The following is a 19,368-nucleotide window of genomic DNA, read 5'->3' as shown; positions in this document are numbered from 1 at the left end:
CTGGCAGGTCCGGGCTGAGGGACTCTGGCAGGTCCGGGCTGAGGGACTCTGGCAGGTCCTGGCTGGATGACGGCTCTGGCAGATCCTGGCTGGATGACGGCTCTGGCTGGTCATGGCTCGCTGACGGCTCTGGCTGGTCATGGCTCGCTGACGGCTCTGGCTGGTCATGGCTCGCTGACGGCTCTGGCTGGTCATGGCTCGCTGACGGCTCTGGCTGGTCCTGGCTGGACGGCTCTGGCTGGTCCTGGCTGGACGGCTCTGGCTGGTCCTGGCTGGACGGCTCTGGCTGGTCCTGGCTGGACGGCTCTGGCTGGTCCTGGCTGGACGGCTCTGAAGGCTGGTCCTGGCTGGACGGCTCTGAAGGCTGGTCCTGGCTGGACGGCTCTGAAGGCTGGTCCTGGCTGGACGGCTCTGAAGGCTGGTCCTGGCTGGACGGCTCTGAAGGCTGGTCCGGTCTGGCGGAAGGCTCCGGCTGATCCGGTCTGGCGGAAGGCTCCGGCTGATCCGATCTGGCGGAAGGCTCCGGCTGATCCGGTCTGGCGGAAGGCTCCGGCTGATCCGGTCTGGCGGAAGGCTCCGGCTGATCCGGTCTGGCGGAAGGCTCCGGCTGATCCGGTCTGGCGGAAGGCTCCGGCTGATCCGGTCTGGCGGAAGGCTCCGGCTGATCCGGTCTGGCGGAAGGCTCCGGCTGATCCGGTCTGGCGGAAGGCTCTGGCTGATCCGGTCTGGCGGAAGGCTCTGTAGGCTCTTGGCAGACGGGCAGCTTTGCAGGCTCATGGCAGACGGGCAGTTCAGGCGCCGTTGGGCAGACGGGCAGTTCAGGCGCCGCTGGGCAGACGGGCAGTTCAGGTGCCGCTGGGCAGACGGGCAGTTCAGGCGCCGCTGGGCAGACGGGCAGTTCAGGCGCCGCTGGGCAGACGGGCAGTTCTGTAGGGAGGAGACGGAGAGACAGCCTGGTGCGCGGTACCGGAACTGGAGGCACTGGGCTGGAGACACGCACCATAGGGAGAGTGCGTGGAGGAGGAACAGGGCTCTGGAGATGCACTGGAAGCCTGGTGCGTGGTGTCGGCACTGGTGGTACTAGGCTGGGGCGGGAAGGTGGCGCCGGATATACCGGACCGTGAAGGAGGACACGTGCTCTTGAGCACCGAGCCTCCCCAACCTTACCAGGTTGAATGGTCCCCGTAGCCCTGCCAGTGCGGCGAGGTGGAATAGCCCGCACTGGGCTATGCAGGCGAACCGGGGACACCACCTGTAAGGCTGGTGCCATGTACGCCGGCCCGAGGAGACGTACTGGAGACCAGATACGTTGGGCCGGCTTCATGGCACTCGGCTCGATGCCCAACCTAGACCTCCCAGTGCGGCAAGGTGGAATAGCCCGCACTGGGCTAAGCACGCGTACTGGGGACACCGTGCGCTTTACCGCATAACACGGTGTCTGACCAGTACGACGCCCTCTTACTCCACGGCAAGCCCGGGGAGTTGGCTCAGGTATCCAACCCGGCTTCGCCACACTCCCCTTTAGCCCCCCCCCCCAAGAAATTTTTGGGTGTTACTCACGGGCCTCCAGCCTTGCTTCCGTGCTGCCTCCTCATAACGTCGCCTCTCCGCTTTCGCTGCCTCCAGCTCCGCTTTGGGGCGGCGACACTCCACTGGCTCTGCCCAGGGTCCTTTACCGTCCAGGATCTCTTCCCATGTCCAATCCTCCTTTTCCCACTGCTGCTGTCGTGGCTGTCCGTTAACCCGCTGCTTGATCTGGGTTTGGTGGGTGATTCTGTAACGGTGTTCCTCCTCCCCTTCATACGAAGAGGAGGAGTAGTGATTCGACCAAAATGCAGCGGGTTTTGAATACATAATGATTTATTAAATCAATCGACGAGACACGAAAACAAACACTGGGAAGGATTACAAAATAACAAAAAACGAATGTAGACTGACCTACACCATGAGTACTTACATAAAACACGAAGCACGTAGGAACAGGTACAGACTATAACAAACGAACGAACAAACGCTACAGTCCCGTGTGGTACGCAGACACAGACACGGAAGACAATCACCCACAAACAAACAGTGAGAACAACCTACCTTAATATGACTCTCAATTAGAGGAAAACGCAAAACACCTGCCTCTAATTAAGAGCCATACCAGGCAACCCAAAACCAACATAGAAACAGCAAACATAGACTGCCCACCCAAAACTCACGCCCTGACCATCACACACATACAAAACAACAGAAAACAGGTCAGGAACGTGACAGACCAGAAAAATATTAAATTGTATTAGCGCTATAACTTCTCAGGATTTTGAAATGTATTTAGCTTGATGTACTCTCTGTGTATTCAAGGGCTGTGTGCATACTAATGTTAACAATGAGATAATGGTGCAATTTGTGAGAAGTCAAAGGGGACCGTTTGTAGGCTGCTCCCTTTGAGGAAAGAATCAATGACAATTTACTGCTAACACTGTTAACACAACTCTTATCTTACGCTGTTTTCTCTCTGTCTAGCCCAATGAATGGCTGCTCCACTGTAAACTCTCATAGCTGTCTGTCCTTCTGCTAGATACAGCCAGGGGATGATTTTCATAATCCTGTGAGAATGATGAGCTAGTTTACTGACCTTGACAGTGTCATGAATGATCCAGAATCCATTATAAGCATGACAAAGATGCCGAGTTCCATTAGGATGGAAAGCAATATTAAAATAAACAGAATCTATGTTCTACTTTCAAGCTCTTAATGTGCTCTGCTAGTGTGGTTGCTGTATAGGGCTATTACATGATAATTAAGCTATTAAATGAGTAACAACTGCTGGGTGAACCCTTTGTAATGAGATGCACTCCGTGGCCTTGTTTCCATAGCTAAACCACCTTGTCATCACAGGCAGACATCCCCAGGTGGAACCCCACAGTGCACTGCGGTGGGAGAGGGTCCATTTCAACACTGATTCAGAAGTGTCCGATTCAATTAGCCAGGCTGACAGCAAGCGCAGCATGTCTGGAGAGACCCTCTTCGTGGGGACTCGGCGAGCTAGTTAACATTGGCAACGCACTCTGCTAGCATACAGCATCAGGCCTCTGCTTCAACACCAAAGACCAGACTTGGACACATCTTGAAACAGGCAGGACCTGACCAATCTCACTGAGACAGTTGCAAATGAAGAACCAAATGAAAGTGATCTGACCGCTCCATGTTTCCAAGGCCCAGGGACTGTGTGTGTTTATACTACATGGGAAATGTATTCACTAAGGAGCATAAAACATGATTTGGTCAGATCTTTGTAACTATCTGAGGGTCCTAAATATTGATGATTAGATATTTGTAGGTCATCACTTATTAAAGTGGGTAATTTGTTTGTGTGCTGTCTGTCTCCTGCCGACTGTGCAGTGTTGTGGACATACTGTGTGGAGTAGACTGCTGTCAGAGGGGGTAAGGGTCCTGACAATGCAATATCATACATTGATTAATCAATAACATCATCCAGTCATACCAGGACCAGATGAATATGTCCAATAGATAAAATAGAAATACAGATTAAGTGATAGAATTCTTAGGTTTAGTGGATTCCACTGCAGCTGCCACTTCCCCTTCAATATATGGATTTTGTGAGGCAATGTTGCTATGTTACGATGGCTTCCCACTGATGTTTTATTCTCTCAGTGATCTCAGTGTAGCTGTGTGTTGATTGAGCAAAATTTGGGGATTACTTTGTTGCCTTCCTAATTTGTGTAGTATGATTTATGACAATGAAGATTCAAATCAAATCAAATTTGATTAGTCACATTTGCCGAATACAACAGGTAGACCTTTCAGTGAAATGCTTACTTACGAGCCCCTAACCAACAATGCAGTTTTTTAAAAAAGTATACATTTTGGTGTGTAGAATAACATTTGTAATGAATGTAAACCTATTTTGCACCATGTGCATGTCATGTCATGTTGGTATGAATGATTCGGGAGACAGGCGCAGGAATGCGTAATAAGGGTTTTTATTAAGCCCCTGTTACAGCGTGCCGTGTAAAGGCACGGGGATGAAGACCAAACAAACACGTAACAAAACACAGGGTCGAAACCCAAAACAAAAGAGCGAGGACTACCTCGAATAAATAACACACGCGCACAATGATTGACCCACGGGACAAGACCCGTAATCATCTGCGCAATCCACAATGGCACGAAGCCAAACACACAGCACAGGTATTCACACGCACCAACGGACGTTGTAACAATAATCGACAGCACAATGGAAACCAAAGGGCACACTTATACAAGTACTAATCAGTGGGAATAGGGGACAGGTGTGCGTAATGAAAGTTCCGGAGGGATCCGTGACAATTCAACATATGTTGAGTTAGTACACTGCCTATTAAAATGTTCCTTGAATATTTATGCATATTACATATTCTAATATAATATTAATAATGTTAACATTGCTGATTTCATACAGTAATAAAGTGGTAACTATTCCAATTTTGGGATTTGTAAAGGTTCTTGAGGAATTCATACACCTCTGTTAGCCTCATTGAAGCTACAAAAACTGTCAGTGTTCAAACTTAACATGTGATGACCATACAACAGAACAGATGAACAGGAATGACATTTACTCTAGTGCAGTGGTCACCAACCTTTTCTGATTCAAGATCACATTCGCAGCCAAAGAGCGAGCCGGAGATCTATCGCTCAGATTTTTTTTTTTGTGGATGGGTATAATTTGTATGTATAAAATGTATAATAGTAATATTTAAAATGACTAAATCGGGTAATTTTGTGTGCATTTATTTCCATTTGCATCGGGCCGCTTCTGAAGAGATTCTGGTAAGATGCCAGCAAAGTAGGCTGAATTCCGGTAGACGGAAACGGCAGGGATGTACTTGGGCCGATTCTGGGCAGTCATTCAGTTTGTTTCCGTGGTGAGTCCGACACCCGATTCAATCAGGGCCGATTCAATCAGTTCCGGCCCCACGGAAGAGGGCCGTCTCTTGGACGATTCCTCATTGCTAGCTGGGATCTGATTAGCCAACGCAGTAGGCACACTCGATTTAGCCAGGAATCCCCCATTCTGGCTGGTAGGCGGAGTTAGTCTTTTCAGACAAATGAAATGGTTCAAAATGGAAAGACTTTGCCAACCCGGGTGCACAGGACTTCTGAATCAAGTGCACCTACCGCCAACAGCGCAAGCCTTCATTTTTGGCTTTTCTACAGAAATGTTTGGTGATCGTCTAGGAATGCCCAGTACATCGTGAGATGACCGGTTGGTGACCACTGCTCTAGTGGGTGGCCCAAAAAATATATATCTTAAAGCCACGCCCCTACTAAGCCACACCTTCACTTTAGGGTTCCACCAGGAACCGTCGCTACATTGAACCATTTAAGGTTCCTCCAAAAAACCCTCAACTAACCTAAGGTGCAAATATGAACCATTGACTAGCAATGGTTCCTTGAGGATACCCAGGGTTCCTCGACTAATTCTAAGAGTGTACTGGACCAGGCCCCAATTAGCCTGAAACATTCAAATCTCCATCTGAGTGTGTTATCTATTTTGTAACTCAATGCCTCTGTCCCCATTCCAGCGCTTTACCCCATATACTGTGGCCTACTGGCTGGCTAGCAATTGTATGGAGAAATTACAATAATTGTCGTCCTTCAATGTATGGAGGGAGATCTAATGAAAAGTCATAGGAGATTTAGTCATCTCTCAAGAGCTTGTTTATAGGAATCATCCACTGGGGCATTTATCCCTGTAGTTGAGCTGTCAGTTGAAATGAATCCTAACTACGGTATGCATTTTACAAAGCTGCTTTTTTGTATTTTCCTTGAGATCTGGGCTCAGGCACAACGCAATGTAAACTATGCCCTTTTAAAACCTTTACGTGTTTTCTCTGTATTCCCTAATACATAGAACATAATGCATACTCTGAAGCTTTAACCATAGTAGCTGTAACATACAGTTGAAGTCAGAAGTTTACATGCACTTAGGTTGGAGTCATCAAAACTCGTTTTTCAACCACTCCACAAATTTCTTGTTAACAGACTTTAGTTTTGGCAAGTCGGTTAGGACATCTACTTTGTGCATGACACAAGTAATTTTTCCAACAATTGTTTACAGACAGATTATTTCACTGTATCACAATTCCAGTGGGTCAGAAGTTTACATACACTAAGTTGACTGTGCCTTTAAACAGCTTGGAAAATTCCAGAAAATGATGTCATGGCTTTAGAAGCTTCTGATAGGCTAATTGACATCATATGAGTCAATTGGAGGTGTACCTGTGGATGTATTTCAAGGCCTACCTTCAAACTCAGTGCCTCTTTGCTTGACATCATGGGAAAATCAAAAGAAATCAGCCAAGACCTCAGATTTTTTTTTTTGGAGACCTCTACAAATCTGATTCATCATTGGGAGCAATTTCCAAACACCTGAAGGTACCACGCTCATCTGAACAAAAAAATAATACGCAAGTATAAACATCATGGAACCATGCAGCCATTATACCGCTCAGGAAGGAGATGCGTTCTGTCTCCTAGAAATGAATGTACTTTGGTGCAAAAAGTGCAAATCAATCCCAGAACAACAACAAAGGACCTTCTGAAGATGGTGGGGGAAACAGGTACAAAAGTATCTATATCCACAGTAAAACGAGTCCTATATCGACATAACCTGAAAGGACGCTCAGCAAGGAAGAAGCCACTGCTCCAAAACCACCATTAAAAAGCCAGACTACGGTTTGCACCTGCACATGGGGAAAAGATTGTAATTTTTGGAGAAATGTCCTCTGGTCTGATGAAACAAAAATAGAACTGTTTGGCCATAATGACCATCGTTATGTTTGGAGGAAAAAGGGGGAGGCTTGCAAGCCGAAGAACACCATCCCAACCGTGAAGCACGGGGGTGGCAGCATCATGTTGTTGGGGTGCTTTGCTGCAGGAGGGACTGGTGCACTTCACAAAATAGATGGCATCATGAGGTAGGAAAATTATGTGGATATATTGAAGCAACATCTCAAGACATCAGTCAGGAAGTTAAAGCTTGGTTGCAAATGGGTCTTCCAAATGGACAATGACCCCAGGCATACTTCCAAAGTTGTGGCAAAATGGCTTAAGGACAACAAAGTCAAGGTATTGGAGTGGCCATCACAAAGCCCTGACCTCAATCCTATAGAACATTTGTGGGCAGAACTGAAAAAGCGTGTGCGAGCAAGGAGGCCTACAAACCTGACTCAGTTACACCAGCTCTGTCAGGAGGAATGGGCCAAAATTCATCCAACTTATTGTGGGAAGCTTGTGGAAGGCTACCTGAAACGTTTGACCCAAGTTAAACAATTTAAAGGCAATGCTACCAAATACTAATTGAGTGTATGTAAACTTCTGACCCACTGGGAATGTGATGAAAGAAATAAAAGATGAAATAAATCGCTCTACTATTATTCTGACATTTCACATTCTTAAAATAAAGTGGTGATCCTAACTGACCTAAGACAGGGAATTCTTACTAGGATTAAATGTCAGGAATTGTGAAAAACAGAGTTTGAATGTATTTGGCTAAGGTCAACTGTAGGTAAAACAACAGGGAACTGGACCTCAATCCAGTTTTCCATACAGATGCAGCACATTTCTAATAAAGCCAAATATGGTGTGTGTGCTCACCATTCCTCTGTGTGTCTAATATGGAGAGTGCTGAGATTGCTTGCCTAAATTTATATCTGGAAGTTAAAGGGTGAAAGCCATATGCAATAATAGGCTGAAAAATACTGTGTTAAACCTCATTAGTGTACTTTTAGTTCACTGAAAGTTGGCTATACTGTTCGTTAACATCGACATGGAATGGTTTTATCCAAATATAATACAGTATAGTATATGGCAGGCTCTAGCGATTCTAGATGGCGGTGGAGCAGTGGTCAGAGTGGAGTGGAGTTCTAGTTTTATGAACGGTTTAATCAGGTTTTATCCTAACTCAGTTTTTCCCTTGCCGCGCACTTCACTCGCGCGCGTATGCACGCAGACCACTCCTCTTACGTCACCGTTTCGCCTCCTCTCTCATATCGATGCAAGGAGAGGAAACGCTCGTTTTATTTCATTCGTAAGTAGTCCTCCAGTAACCTCACCAAGAAGGACGTCGACGAGGACAGAGGACTTAACCCGTGCTTGCCTTGAAATTCGATGACGGAATCACCCAATGAGCGTAATCTATCAAACCCTAATCAGCCTCAGCCAGCCCGGTTCTTTTTGCGGTGTATGTGCACCTCGCCTAAACGGGATTGTAGCCTATGCGTAAGGAAGATTAGAATTGCATTATGAACTTGAACACTTTGATAAAAGTATGGGGAAAATGGCTGGGTGGTCATCTATCGGTTTACAATGATATAAAGCGCATACCCGCAGCAGCTTGATCAATAGCCTATCATCTCATGAAATCTGCTCTTTGAATAGGAATACAATTGTATGATTTGTTAACAGTCTAGCGTATATGGTCAGCATGTGGACGCTCATTTGTTCTGTCTTGAAAGAGACCCGTTTATTCCTTGCCACTGGAAGGCAAACCAAAACCGGACCATGGTTCGATGCTCCTTGAATAGGCTACTCACCCCTGCATAGACCTGCTACAGAAGGCTACGGCCCGGTGTTGGATTTACAATTGGATTCAACGAAATTCTGTAAAACAATCCAATGGACAATTACTCACATCTACAACGTAAGTGACAATTTAATTGTTAATACTGTAAAGCCTTGCCATCAATAGGAAACTGTATAGTGAGCAATGACATAATTAATTCAATATTGTAGCTCACCGAATTGATCACAAATGTTACCATTTTGATTTAAACAAATTGGAAGATGATGTGCACATTTCATATATAGGCTAGCAGTGATCTGCATTCACCTCAGGCAAATATGATTAATGCAAGTGAAGTAGTGTGTCTTAATTGAGAATGTTATGTTACAAACCAGCATCATTTCCTTTAGTTGGGACTCAAGTTTGATAAAGACTTGGTTGTATTTATATTAGAATTAAATATACCCATTATTAGTTTTTCGTTAACCTACAATATAGGTTACATCAGGCTTGCTACTTGTCCCTGATATTCATGATTGACATGATTGTCTGGTATCAGAGCTATTCAAGGTGAACCCTGCTCATCTTAGAACAGGTTTTTTTTAACTTTTCTTGCCCAGGCAGGGACCCCCGCCCAGGCAAACCTGTGTTGTCTTATCATCATGTGAATTATAATTGCAAGTAGAAGTAAACCATTTCAAAATGAATAGATTTTAAAATGAATAGATTTGGTATATTATTTTGACCTCCCCACAGTTCATTGGAAGAGGAAGTGAAAACTAACAGGAGAGAAAATGTTGCTGCTAAAAAGTACATTTTCTGCAATTCAAAAAATGATTCTCCATTGAGCTGAGAGAACGTTTTGCAGATTTGAAGCTGATTTCCAGCAATTCTATGCATTTTGCCATGGTTAATGCTGTCTTCCTCTGCTCAAACATTATAACATCAATGTGCATGGGTCCTGAATGCCCAGTTTTTGGAATTTTCGATTATCCCTGACTTTCTAGCTTTTATTTGATTGTTAGTTCTGAGATATGGTTTTGGTTGTTTAAATTGTCACTGAAATGGTTTTTCAATCCCGAAAATGTTCAATAAAAAAATAAAAAAAATGAAGCCATTTATCTACTTCACTAAAGATGGATGAACTGGAAGAGCTAGCATGCTAACTGTTCCTGTATACTTCCAGTCATTGCGCTAACGCTAGTTAGCATTGGCTCGTGAAACTACCTCTAATTTTCTTCATATGGGACACAGATACATAAAAATTGTATTATGATGGTATTCTGTTTTAGCTAGCAATATTCATAAAAAATTCAATTTTTCACACACACACACACACACACACACACACACACACACACACACACACACACACACACACACACACACACACACACACACACACACACATATATATATATATACCCCCCCCCCCCCCCCCCAAAAAAAAGGAAGCATATGGGTCTATTAGTAGTCCCATAGTACAATCCAATCTCAATCCAATCAACTGTTTCTTAAATTGATCAATTATTGAGAAGGTCATGAATAGCCTGCTGTTTTATGAGTGGCTTAATAATTAGGTCACTCGAACTGATAATGCATTGCCATGATACAGGTTAGCTTGTGTCTAAATCCTGTTGCAACTTATGGGAATGTATCTGTTTTTAGGTCCAGTCAAGGATACAGCTTAATTTGCCATTGACAGCTTCCTTTTTGCATATGTTTGACTAAGGTGTTTAATTTTTCATTTGGTTCATATTTTTGCTGCTACTGGTTGAAAGCTGTCTTCCATTCTCATTAGTAAGCAGGTACTGTTCACATTTTGTGCCTTTGAAGGGAGCAGATGAAAGCTCAACCTGCCAGTTAATAGTCACTTCACTGTGGCAGAGAGGCAGCAGCTAACTGCTCCAGGCTGTACTGTTAAAGTTAGCTAGCCATTCAAAGTTGACAACAGGTCTTTCCCGTTAAGAGTTGATTAACGCACCCGAGCATCAGTCTAATTAACATAATATAAAAATCCCCATAAAAATCTGCCTGTTTAAGCTAGAGATATCTCTCATGCGCTTCGTCTCAATTAACCGCATCCACCCATGTCGGCCATCCGCACTGTAGCGTCCGAACGGTTTGACCCACACACTATGGAAAGATGAGGCTCTCATGAACACGATAGTGTTCTCTGTGCCCCATGGGACTTTTCTGAGGTCGGTACAGCCGATGAGCCAACTTCTGTCTCTAGCGTCCGAACCGTTTTACAAACTAATATGACCCTATTATGGAAAGGGGGAACTCTCACGAACGCGATGGTGGTCTCCAATTGGTTCTACAACCCCCACAAGTGTCACAGGACTCGTCTGAAGGTAACCCGGTACTTAAGTAGTTTTGTGCTCCCACAAAAAAGGAGTTATATATCTGTAAAAATATATATATATAATTCCTGAGCTTTCTTATATCTCCTAGATATGGGACAGTCACTTCAAAACCTTAGTATAAAAATAAATCATAAGGAATGTCTGTTTTTCCATTTATGAATGTGTTATTCAATGCGTTTCTATAGGCTATAGCAGTACAGGCCAAATTCAATGATTTATCAAATAATATTTTTATGTAATTAATACCTACAGGGGTCCTAAAATTCTAACTCAAATAGCTAAATCATCCATGATATGACCATCTTAAAACAATTCCATATGTTAGCTTAGTAGAACCCCCCCCCCCCCACCCCCCATCCCAAGTGCTTAGACTTTTAGGGGTTTTAATATATCTCAACCTTTAGTAATTACACATTTGCCACTTTAGTGCTCTTAAAACAACTGCAGTGGAAGCAGAAATAATCAAATTATCTTCAACTTGGTTAAGCCCCCGGCCATAACCCTATTTGTGGGTTTCATCAATTAACATAAATGCGTTTTATTTTTGTGTGTTAATGAATTGTAAATTTGTAGAGTTGCTGTTAGTTTAACAACTGCTAATGACAAATCAATTACTATCTTTTCATATTTTCATATTTTACAAGTTTAAATATAGTTCTGAAGTTTAGAGGACTACCCTTTCCTGGAATTTAGATGTAGAATAAATAGTGCCAAGTGATGTGAATGTTAGCGACCCTTCCTGGATCTGTGAACACAGTGGAAAAGGTGTTTTTTGGTGTGGCATCTGTCCATGGTCATGGGCAGCTGCTGTCTGTGCTTCCTTACATGCATTATCTTATTCATAATATTTCACTGCTAAGTCCATCTGCCACACTGAAAATGTCAGCCATCTCGTTTTGCAAATAAATACAATATATTTCTACTAACAGTATTCTTCTCAGATATTTTACTTCCCTCCTCCCCACCAAGTCTGTGTGTTCATTGCTGAAGCAAGATACCAGGGCAACAAATGCAACTCTGAAGTCAAAACTGAAGAGGAAATCAATATTACAGAGAGAATACAGTTACAGGCTTGAACCTATTTTATCCTACAGTATCTATTCTCAGTTCCTCTTCACTCTCTACTTTATTTTTACCTTGATAGATGCCAATAGGAGTCAGTTGTCAAAATTGGTATGGTATCTACACCGCAGTTGATTTTCTGTTCACTGATGGGAGCGGCCAGCTTAAAGTGGAGAGTGGTTTGATTGTTAGTCATATGGGCAGGAGACTTTACTCTCCCGGGCCTGCGGTGGGATTGCACGGAGGAGATTAGGCGTGGCGGCGAAGGTGGGGTCTCCCATAAGCACTGCCATGGGAATGGATCAGGCCTGACTGCAGCACAACATTTGGGAGTGACAGCGTAAGGGGAGTGATGTTTGTATGATGGGCCCTGGCGCTGGCAGGAGATTAATGGGGCCTCTCTTCAGTAGCAGAAAGAGAGAGGAGAGGAGCCAGGCAGGGCAGTCAGGCCTGATTCCCCTGGATCCCTGCCAGCCGCTCTGGGAGAGCCATGGAGCCTGTCGCCAAGGGCAGCTCATCTACCATCTACCCATCCACCCGGCCCCTGTCTGGACAGCCGCCTCAACCACAACATATTACCAGAAAGTGTCACATAATATGTCCAAATTGGTGTGTGTTCGGCCACTCCCACTACCTCTTAAAGACAAATTTCATAATCTGCCAAACATGCTATTCCTTCTTAATTACCTTATGGTGTGTGTGCTTTGAGTTGCCAAGGGAACCCCACTGTTGGCTTGGAGACGAGGCATTGCAGAATCCAGGTCAAATCCTTATCTCCTATAACCCAATGTTCAGCTCATCAGATGCTCTCTGGAAATAAAGCTTCCTGTGTCTGGCTCTACCATGGAGGGGTTTACCAGTGGGGTATAACTCTTGCATTGCAGATATAACAGAGGACATAGCAATAAGCTTGCGCTAATATCTGTCCTTCTGATGATTTAAGTGTCACCATCAGGTACAAGATGAGGCATCTGTGTTATTATTAACCAGTTTTGATACGGTTGGGGTTTCTATTGCTAGTAGTTTTTAATCATCTGTAGTTTGTCTTGTAACTACGCAACATAAGTTGCTGTAATGTCTTTCTTTCTACTCGCAATATACAGATGTAGGATCTTAATTTGATAACTCTTTTGTTGATGAGAATTTTTCTGCTTGGCAGGAAATACAAACTTGTAGTGTATTCTAAGTTTAAAAAGGCTTCAGAAGTTTGTAATTTCTACTTTAAAATATTAGACTGTATTTGCCCTAACGTATAATGTATCAACCTCTACAAAAAATATCCATGAATTATAATCCATATAACAATTCACATGTCCTGTTGCTGCAGGATTATTTTCCTGCCGTAGCAAACTGGCTCAAAATAAGATCCTACATCTGTACAGTAGGCTGTGTTTTCTTAGACATTTCAATGAAAAGATACTGATTGAGAGGGCAATATACTGTAATGACTTGAATAAATTGAGTGCCTCTTTTCCAACGTCAGTGTACACATTGAGGGGAATTGCTCCTCTGTTTTAATTTATTACTGCCTGCCTGACAGTTGTTCACTTCATTGCATTAAATAATATGGAGGCATTTAGATATTAGTCACCAAGGGTGGTAAGTTTTACTGTCAGCAAGTCACAAAATGCTCTTCATGGGTTTACAAGCATTGGGCCATATTCTACCATTTAACTTCCTTTATCCACTATAAACAACCCCTGTTAAAGCCTTCTAGGATATTGTTTCCTCCTGCTGAGTAGTTTTAAGGTGTGTTGAGTCTATTCTAATCTGTAAAACTCAAAGGATAACTCGGAGTGGATAAGAAAAGAGCCAGCGATTACAATCTGTATCCCTTTGCCACCTGTGCTGACTGCAGAAGCACTGCATATTTCTCACAGCATAATCTCAATTAATTATCTAGTGCCTTTTCTTGCTTAAAGTGGTAAAGAGCTCTTGTGAGTGTGGTAAATATCCCTATCAGCCTGCATTGTGGATCAGGGTGCCAGTCGGCCATGTCTTATTGCATTCATTCATATGCAGTGTGTGGTAAGGAGAGCGGCAGAAAGAGAGAGAGACACCGTCGCCCTAGAGCACACACAAAAACTATACAGCCTAAACATCAGCCCCGCAGGTAACTTCAACAAAGCTGTGAACGAACTGAGAGACAAGGCAAGAAGGGCCTTATATACCATCAAAAGGAACATACAATTCGACATACCAATTAGGATCTGGCTAAAAATACTTGAATCACCTACCAAAAATTCACAAAATGGGAAAAACACCAAACTGAGACTCTGCATGCAGAATTCTTCAAAAAATATCCTCCGTGTACAACGTCAAACACCAAATAATGCATGCAGGGCAGAATTAGACCGATACCCGCTAATTATCAAAATTTAAGAAAAGAGACGTTAAATTCTACAACCACCTAAAAGGAAGCGATTCCCAAACCTTCCATAACAAAGCCATCACCTACAGAGAGATGACCTGGAGAAGAGTCCCCTAAGCAAGCTGGTCCTGGGGCTCTGTTCACAAACACAAACAGACCCCACAGAGCCCCAGGACAGCAACACAATTAGACCCAACCAAATCATGAGAAAACAAAAAGATAATTACTTGACACAAAGAATTAACAGAAAAACAGAGCAAACTAGAATGCTAATTGGCCCTAAACGGAGAGTACACAGTGGCAGAATACCTGACCACTGTGACTGACCCAAAATTAAGGAAAGTTTTGACAATGTACGGACTCAGTGAGCATAGCCTTGCTATTGAGAAAGGCCGACGTATGCAGACCTGGCTCTCAAGAGAAGACAGGCTATGTGCACACTGCCCACAAAAATGAGGTGGAAACTGAGCTGCATTTCTTAACCATATTAGAGACACATATTTCCCTCAGATTACACAGATCCACAAAGAATTTGAAAACAAATCAAATTTTGAGGAACTCTGATATCTACTGGGTGAAATACCAGTGTGCCATCACAGCAGCAAGATTTGTGACCTGTTGCCACAAGAAAATGGCAACCAGTGAAGAAACCAACACCATTGTAAATACAACCCATATTTAAGTTGATTTATTTTTCCTTTTGTCCTTTAACTATTTGCACATCGTTACAACACTGTATATAGACATAATATGACATTTTCAATGTCTTTATTGTTTTGGGACCTTCTGTTAGTGTAATGTTTACTGTTAATTGTTATTGTTTATTATCTATTTTACTTTGTTAACATGTGTTTCCCATACCAATAAAGTCCTTGAATTGAATTGAGAGAGGCAAACTGCTGCATTGAGCAGTATTAAATGTACTTTCTGTGTAAGGTCTCACCTCTCTATGCTTATGTGGCATTGCATTTGCATTACCTGGACCTCGACCACAAAGAACAGTAGTGTAGAAAGAATGGACTAACCCTTTACATTGTTTTTCTCCCAGAAATAAACTGATCACTTTTCCCCTCAGGCTTGAAAACAAGAAACCATGTGATGTCTGATGTTTTGTGACAACCTAGCCTATTACTCCTAATAGTTATAGCACCATGGACTGTATCACTTGAGGAATTTGCTTTTGCACATTCTCCTTTCCAATAATTCTCAACTATTGATCCAGGATATGAAGTGCAAAATTAGAAAGGGTAGGCTTTGGCTGGCTTGTATAGCCATAGGTTCACCCTGGCTCTGTGCCTTATTCTGCCTGTCTGAAAGGACAGTGGTTTTTGTATGAATCTACTGGCTTTTTTCTTCTAGTATGAGTTCCCACATTAGCGAGTAAAAGTATTCCTGCCTTTTGGGTTCCATTATCTCAACTATAGAAATTACGGAAATTGACTGGAGACGACGAGTAATAAAAACTCATGTCTTTCTGCACGTTTTTATATTCTGAATCTGAAGGGCCACTGATATCCTAGGAAGACCCATAGCAACTTGTTAAGCTGACAAAGTCTGAAGTTGCATTTTAAGAATCATCCAGTTTGATCAATGCACGTCTTGTCTTCTCGTCAAATTAGACCTGGCCTCTTTTGTTCTGTAAGTCTGACCAAGCAAGACTAATGTACAGTATGTTGTAGATTTTATGCTGAATGTATAGAGAGTAGCTAACCATGTGCTAACAGGCAGCTGACAGAAGTCTGTAGTCTGAGTGGACAGACAGTGCAAGCAGCAGTCAGCTTTGATTTGTGTCTCAGCAGGGTTGCCATTGGCCAGGCTTGGCTAGAGGGCGAAGGGGAGATGACTATGGCAGATAATAGCCTCTGAGGTAGATCTCAGGACAACAACACAACTCCTAGTCAATCATTATATTATGTCTACTCATGATGTGCCTGAAGACCCAAACAGATGTGTAATTTTATAAAGCTGCAGTCAACTGATGCTATTGAGTTCACAATGTGTTTTAACACTACACGAATGCTTACTGTATTAGGTAAGGCTGTACTGTACACTACCTTGTTGTACCTAAAGTGAATGCTATCTCCTTTTGCACTCCCGAAGGTGTAGTGAGACTGATGTGCTCCTGAGATTCAATTGGGTTCGAGTTAGCCAGCTAGCTTCAGTTTCTGGCTCATGTTAACTTATTTTGAAGAACTCATTCCAATACTGCATTAAAAACCAATTCTGTTCTAAATCGTCCAATTTTAGATAGACAGAGACCTAATTTCATTTCATTCCTGCTGATATAGGTTCATAGAAAATTACCTGCACATGTCACAAAAGGAATGAGCTAATGCATTAATTGTCAGAGCTCACAATTGAAACACGTCCCATTCTGCATGTTTCATGAACCTTTATTACCAGCTGTTCACTATTTTTTTCAAAGTAAAGAATAGGTATGATGAACTGAACACCATTATCTTGGATAAAAGCCAATTTGTGCTTGAGCCGAAAATGTGGTCGGAGGCTCTGTATGGAGTGTGTGACACAATTGCGGAGCCTCCGGAGACATGCTGAGGCCAAATTGAGCTCCGTACTGAATGGCTTTGTGCCTCCCAAATGTTGTAACAGTGCGGAGGGCTCCTTATAGCTCCGCATTGACATGATTGGTTGACGGTGGGTGGGTGCGGGAGGTCCTGCATAAACACAAACTCAAAACCTTGAAAACTTCCTTCACAACAGCTCTGCTCTGCTCCACGAAGCGCAAGATGTATGAATGCCCTGATTTCTGCAGAGGCCGTATCATCGTAAATGCTGCACGGCCATTGCAGACCTCTGATTGACCATACAACGCCTTTTACACTCTGTACAAACCATAACTTTGCATGATTTTCATGGTTTCTTTGTCGTTTTGATGGGGTATGTTTGTTTTTAAATATCTGATCCTCTTGTCCCATGTTGCTCCGTTGGTAGAGCCTGGCACTTGCAACACAAGGGTTGTGGGTTCAATTCCCACGAGGGACCAGTATAAAAGTATGAAAATGCACTCACTACAGTAAGTTGCTCTGGATAAGAGCATCTGCTAAAATGAATAGATTTAATAAAAAAATATTAATGTGGGGTAAAAATAAATTATTTGACCTTGTTGGCTAAACATCAGCCTGTCATATTTATTGAAAACGTGCTTCATTATATAACACTAATACAAACTCTTGCATGCAGACATACTTGGATGATTCACCTATTCTCTTAATATGCTGTTAATACCTTGGATTTAGGAACTGTTGCTTCTGTAAGCTGGATGTAGAATGTTTGGAGGGTATTAAGCATCTACTGATATTATTTCTGTTTGTCACTATGTCCAGAATCTCCCAATGGTTGTAAAAATGCCGGTGTACTCTTTCTTACAGGGGCATTTCATTTTCTATATCAATAAAAAAAATGACATCAAGAATATCTACCTTTTGAATCACGTGTCATTAAGTGCACATCAAGTTTAATGTTTTTATTGTCACGTGCACAAGTACAGTGAATTGTCATTTTTGCTTGCTCTTTCCCAACAATGCAGTAATCAGTAGAAATATAAAAATAAGGGAAATGTGAGTAGGCATCAGGATATATGATAAAGAGTAGCAGCAGCATACAGTGCATTCGGGAAAGTGTTCCTTCCCCTTTTCTACATTTTGTTACGTTAAAGCCTTATTCTGAAATTGATTCAATAGTTGTTGTTTTTTCTCATAAATCTACACACAATACCCCATAATGACAAAAGTCAAGGGGTCTGAATACTTTCCGGATGCACAGTATGTCAGTGTGTGTGTGTGTGCGTGTGTTAGTATGAATGTGTGTGAGTTTTATCTACAGTACCAGTCGAAAGTTTGGACGCACCTACTCATTCCAGGGGTTTTCTTTATTTAGATCTTTTACTATTTTCTACATTGTAGAATAAAAAGACATCAACTATGAAATAACACACATGGAATCATGTAGTAACCAAAAAAGTGTTAAACAAATATTTGAGGTTCTTCAAAGTAGCCCTTCCAACATTTCATTTTGGAATGAGACGTTCGACGAGCAGGTGTCCACATACTTTTGGTCATGTAGTGTGTGTGTGTGCACCCTCACACCCTCAGTGAGGTGAGAGAGAAAACGAAGCAGAATGTATTCTCCTTTTTCCGCCTTTTTCTCACTGCTATTATTGTACAATGTAGAAAATAGTAAAAATAAATTACAACCCTTGAATGAGTAAGTGTGTCCAAACTTTTGACCGGTGCTGTATATATATTCTGCTCCTTTTTCTCTCTCGCCTCACTGCAGGTGTGAGGCTGACACACAGCACTGTGGATTTATTCAGTAGTATGTGAATAACCATCATGGTTGGGGTCTTTATAGCAAAGCAGTACTTCCACAAGTATGAAAAATGTATACATGGCCAAGGTTGTCGTCAAGGAGGAAGTGAGGACTTCAATAGAAAGTAGAGGTTAATTCAACCTACATTCTGTCAAGTGCATGAATATACCACATACATTAGGAGTATGACTCTAGCTACTACATGTCATTTGCGTTGCTTGCTGTTTGGGGTTTTAGGCTGGGTTTCTGTTCAGCACTTTGACATCGGCTGATGTAAAAAGGGCTTTATAAATACATTTGATTGATTTGATAAGATGCAACTGTGATGCAATATCATTTCCACATGAATCATGGCCGATGGCCTTCAACAATGAGCTCTGGGGTTGTAATAACCTCACATGCTTCTGGTTAGTGGTTCTACGGCTGGTTGATGGGTGTTGTGGGTGGCATTAGTGGTCCTTAGAGAGGGAGGATCTGTGAAGAATGCTGACCGGACGGTTGAATTCAGAGAACGCTTTACATTGCTGCTGTGTAATTCCACTATTCTCCCAGATTACAGGGCACCTTAAACCATCCTTACCCTCTCTCTGCAGGGCCCTATCAGGATGGAGATGTCATGCTCTGCTCAGGCCTGAGGGAATGGCACAACCCTCTGTAATAACACTTTTGAGATGAAAAGGAAG

General features: G+C 42.9%; 1 protein-coding gene across 10 annotated transcripts in view; it reads left to right on the top strand.

The window, feature by feature from the left end:
• LOC139578438 (leucine-rich repeat-containing protein 7-like) overlaps positions 1 to 19,368 on the top strand; it is a 202,779-nt gene that overhangs the window by 81,678 nt on the left and 101,733 nt on the right. For 9 of the 10 annotated variants that reach the window (XM_071406018.1, XM_071406009.1, XM_071406017.1 and 6 more), the window contains exon 1: positions 8,037 to 8,692. The exons of the other annotated variant lie outside the window; for it this stretch is intronic. In XM_071406018.1, coding sequence (XP_071262119.1) covers positions 8,668 to 8,692 — 25 coding nt within the window. In that variant the 5' untranslated portion in view covers positions 8,037 to 8,667. Of the gene's footprint in view, positions 1 to 8,036; positions 8,693 to 19,368 lie in introns of those variants that run through there. 10 annotated transcript variants of the gene reach the window in all.

The sequence above is a fragment of the Salvelinus alpinus genome, chromosome 6, assembly GCF_045679555.1.
Source record: "Salvelinus alpinus chromosome 6, SLU_Salpinus.1, whole genome shotgun sequence".
In the NCBI taxonomy this organism is placed as follows: domain Eukaryota; kingdom Metazoa; phylum Chordata; class Actinopteri; order Salmoniformes; family Salmonidae; genus Salvelinus; species Salvelinus alpinus.
Note: the sequence above shows the minus strand (reverse complement) of the source record. Positions and strands in the feature narration are given on the sequence as shown.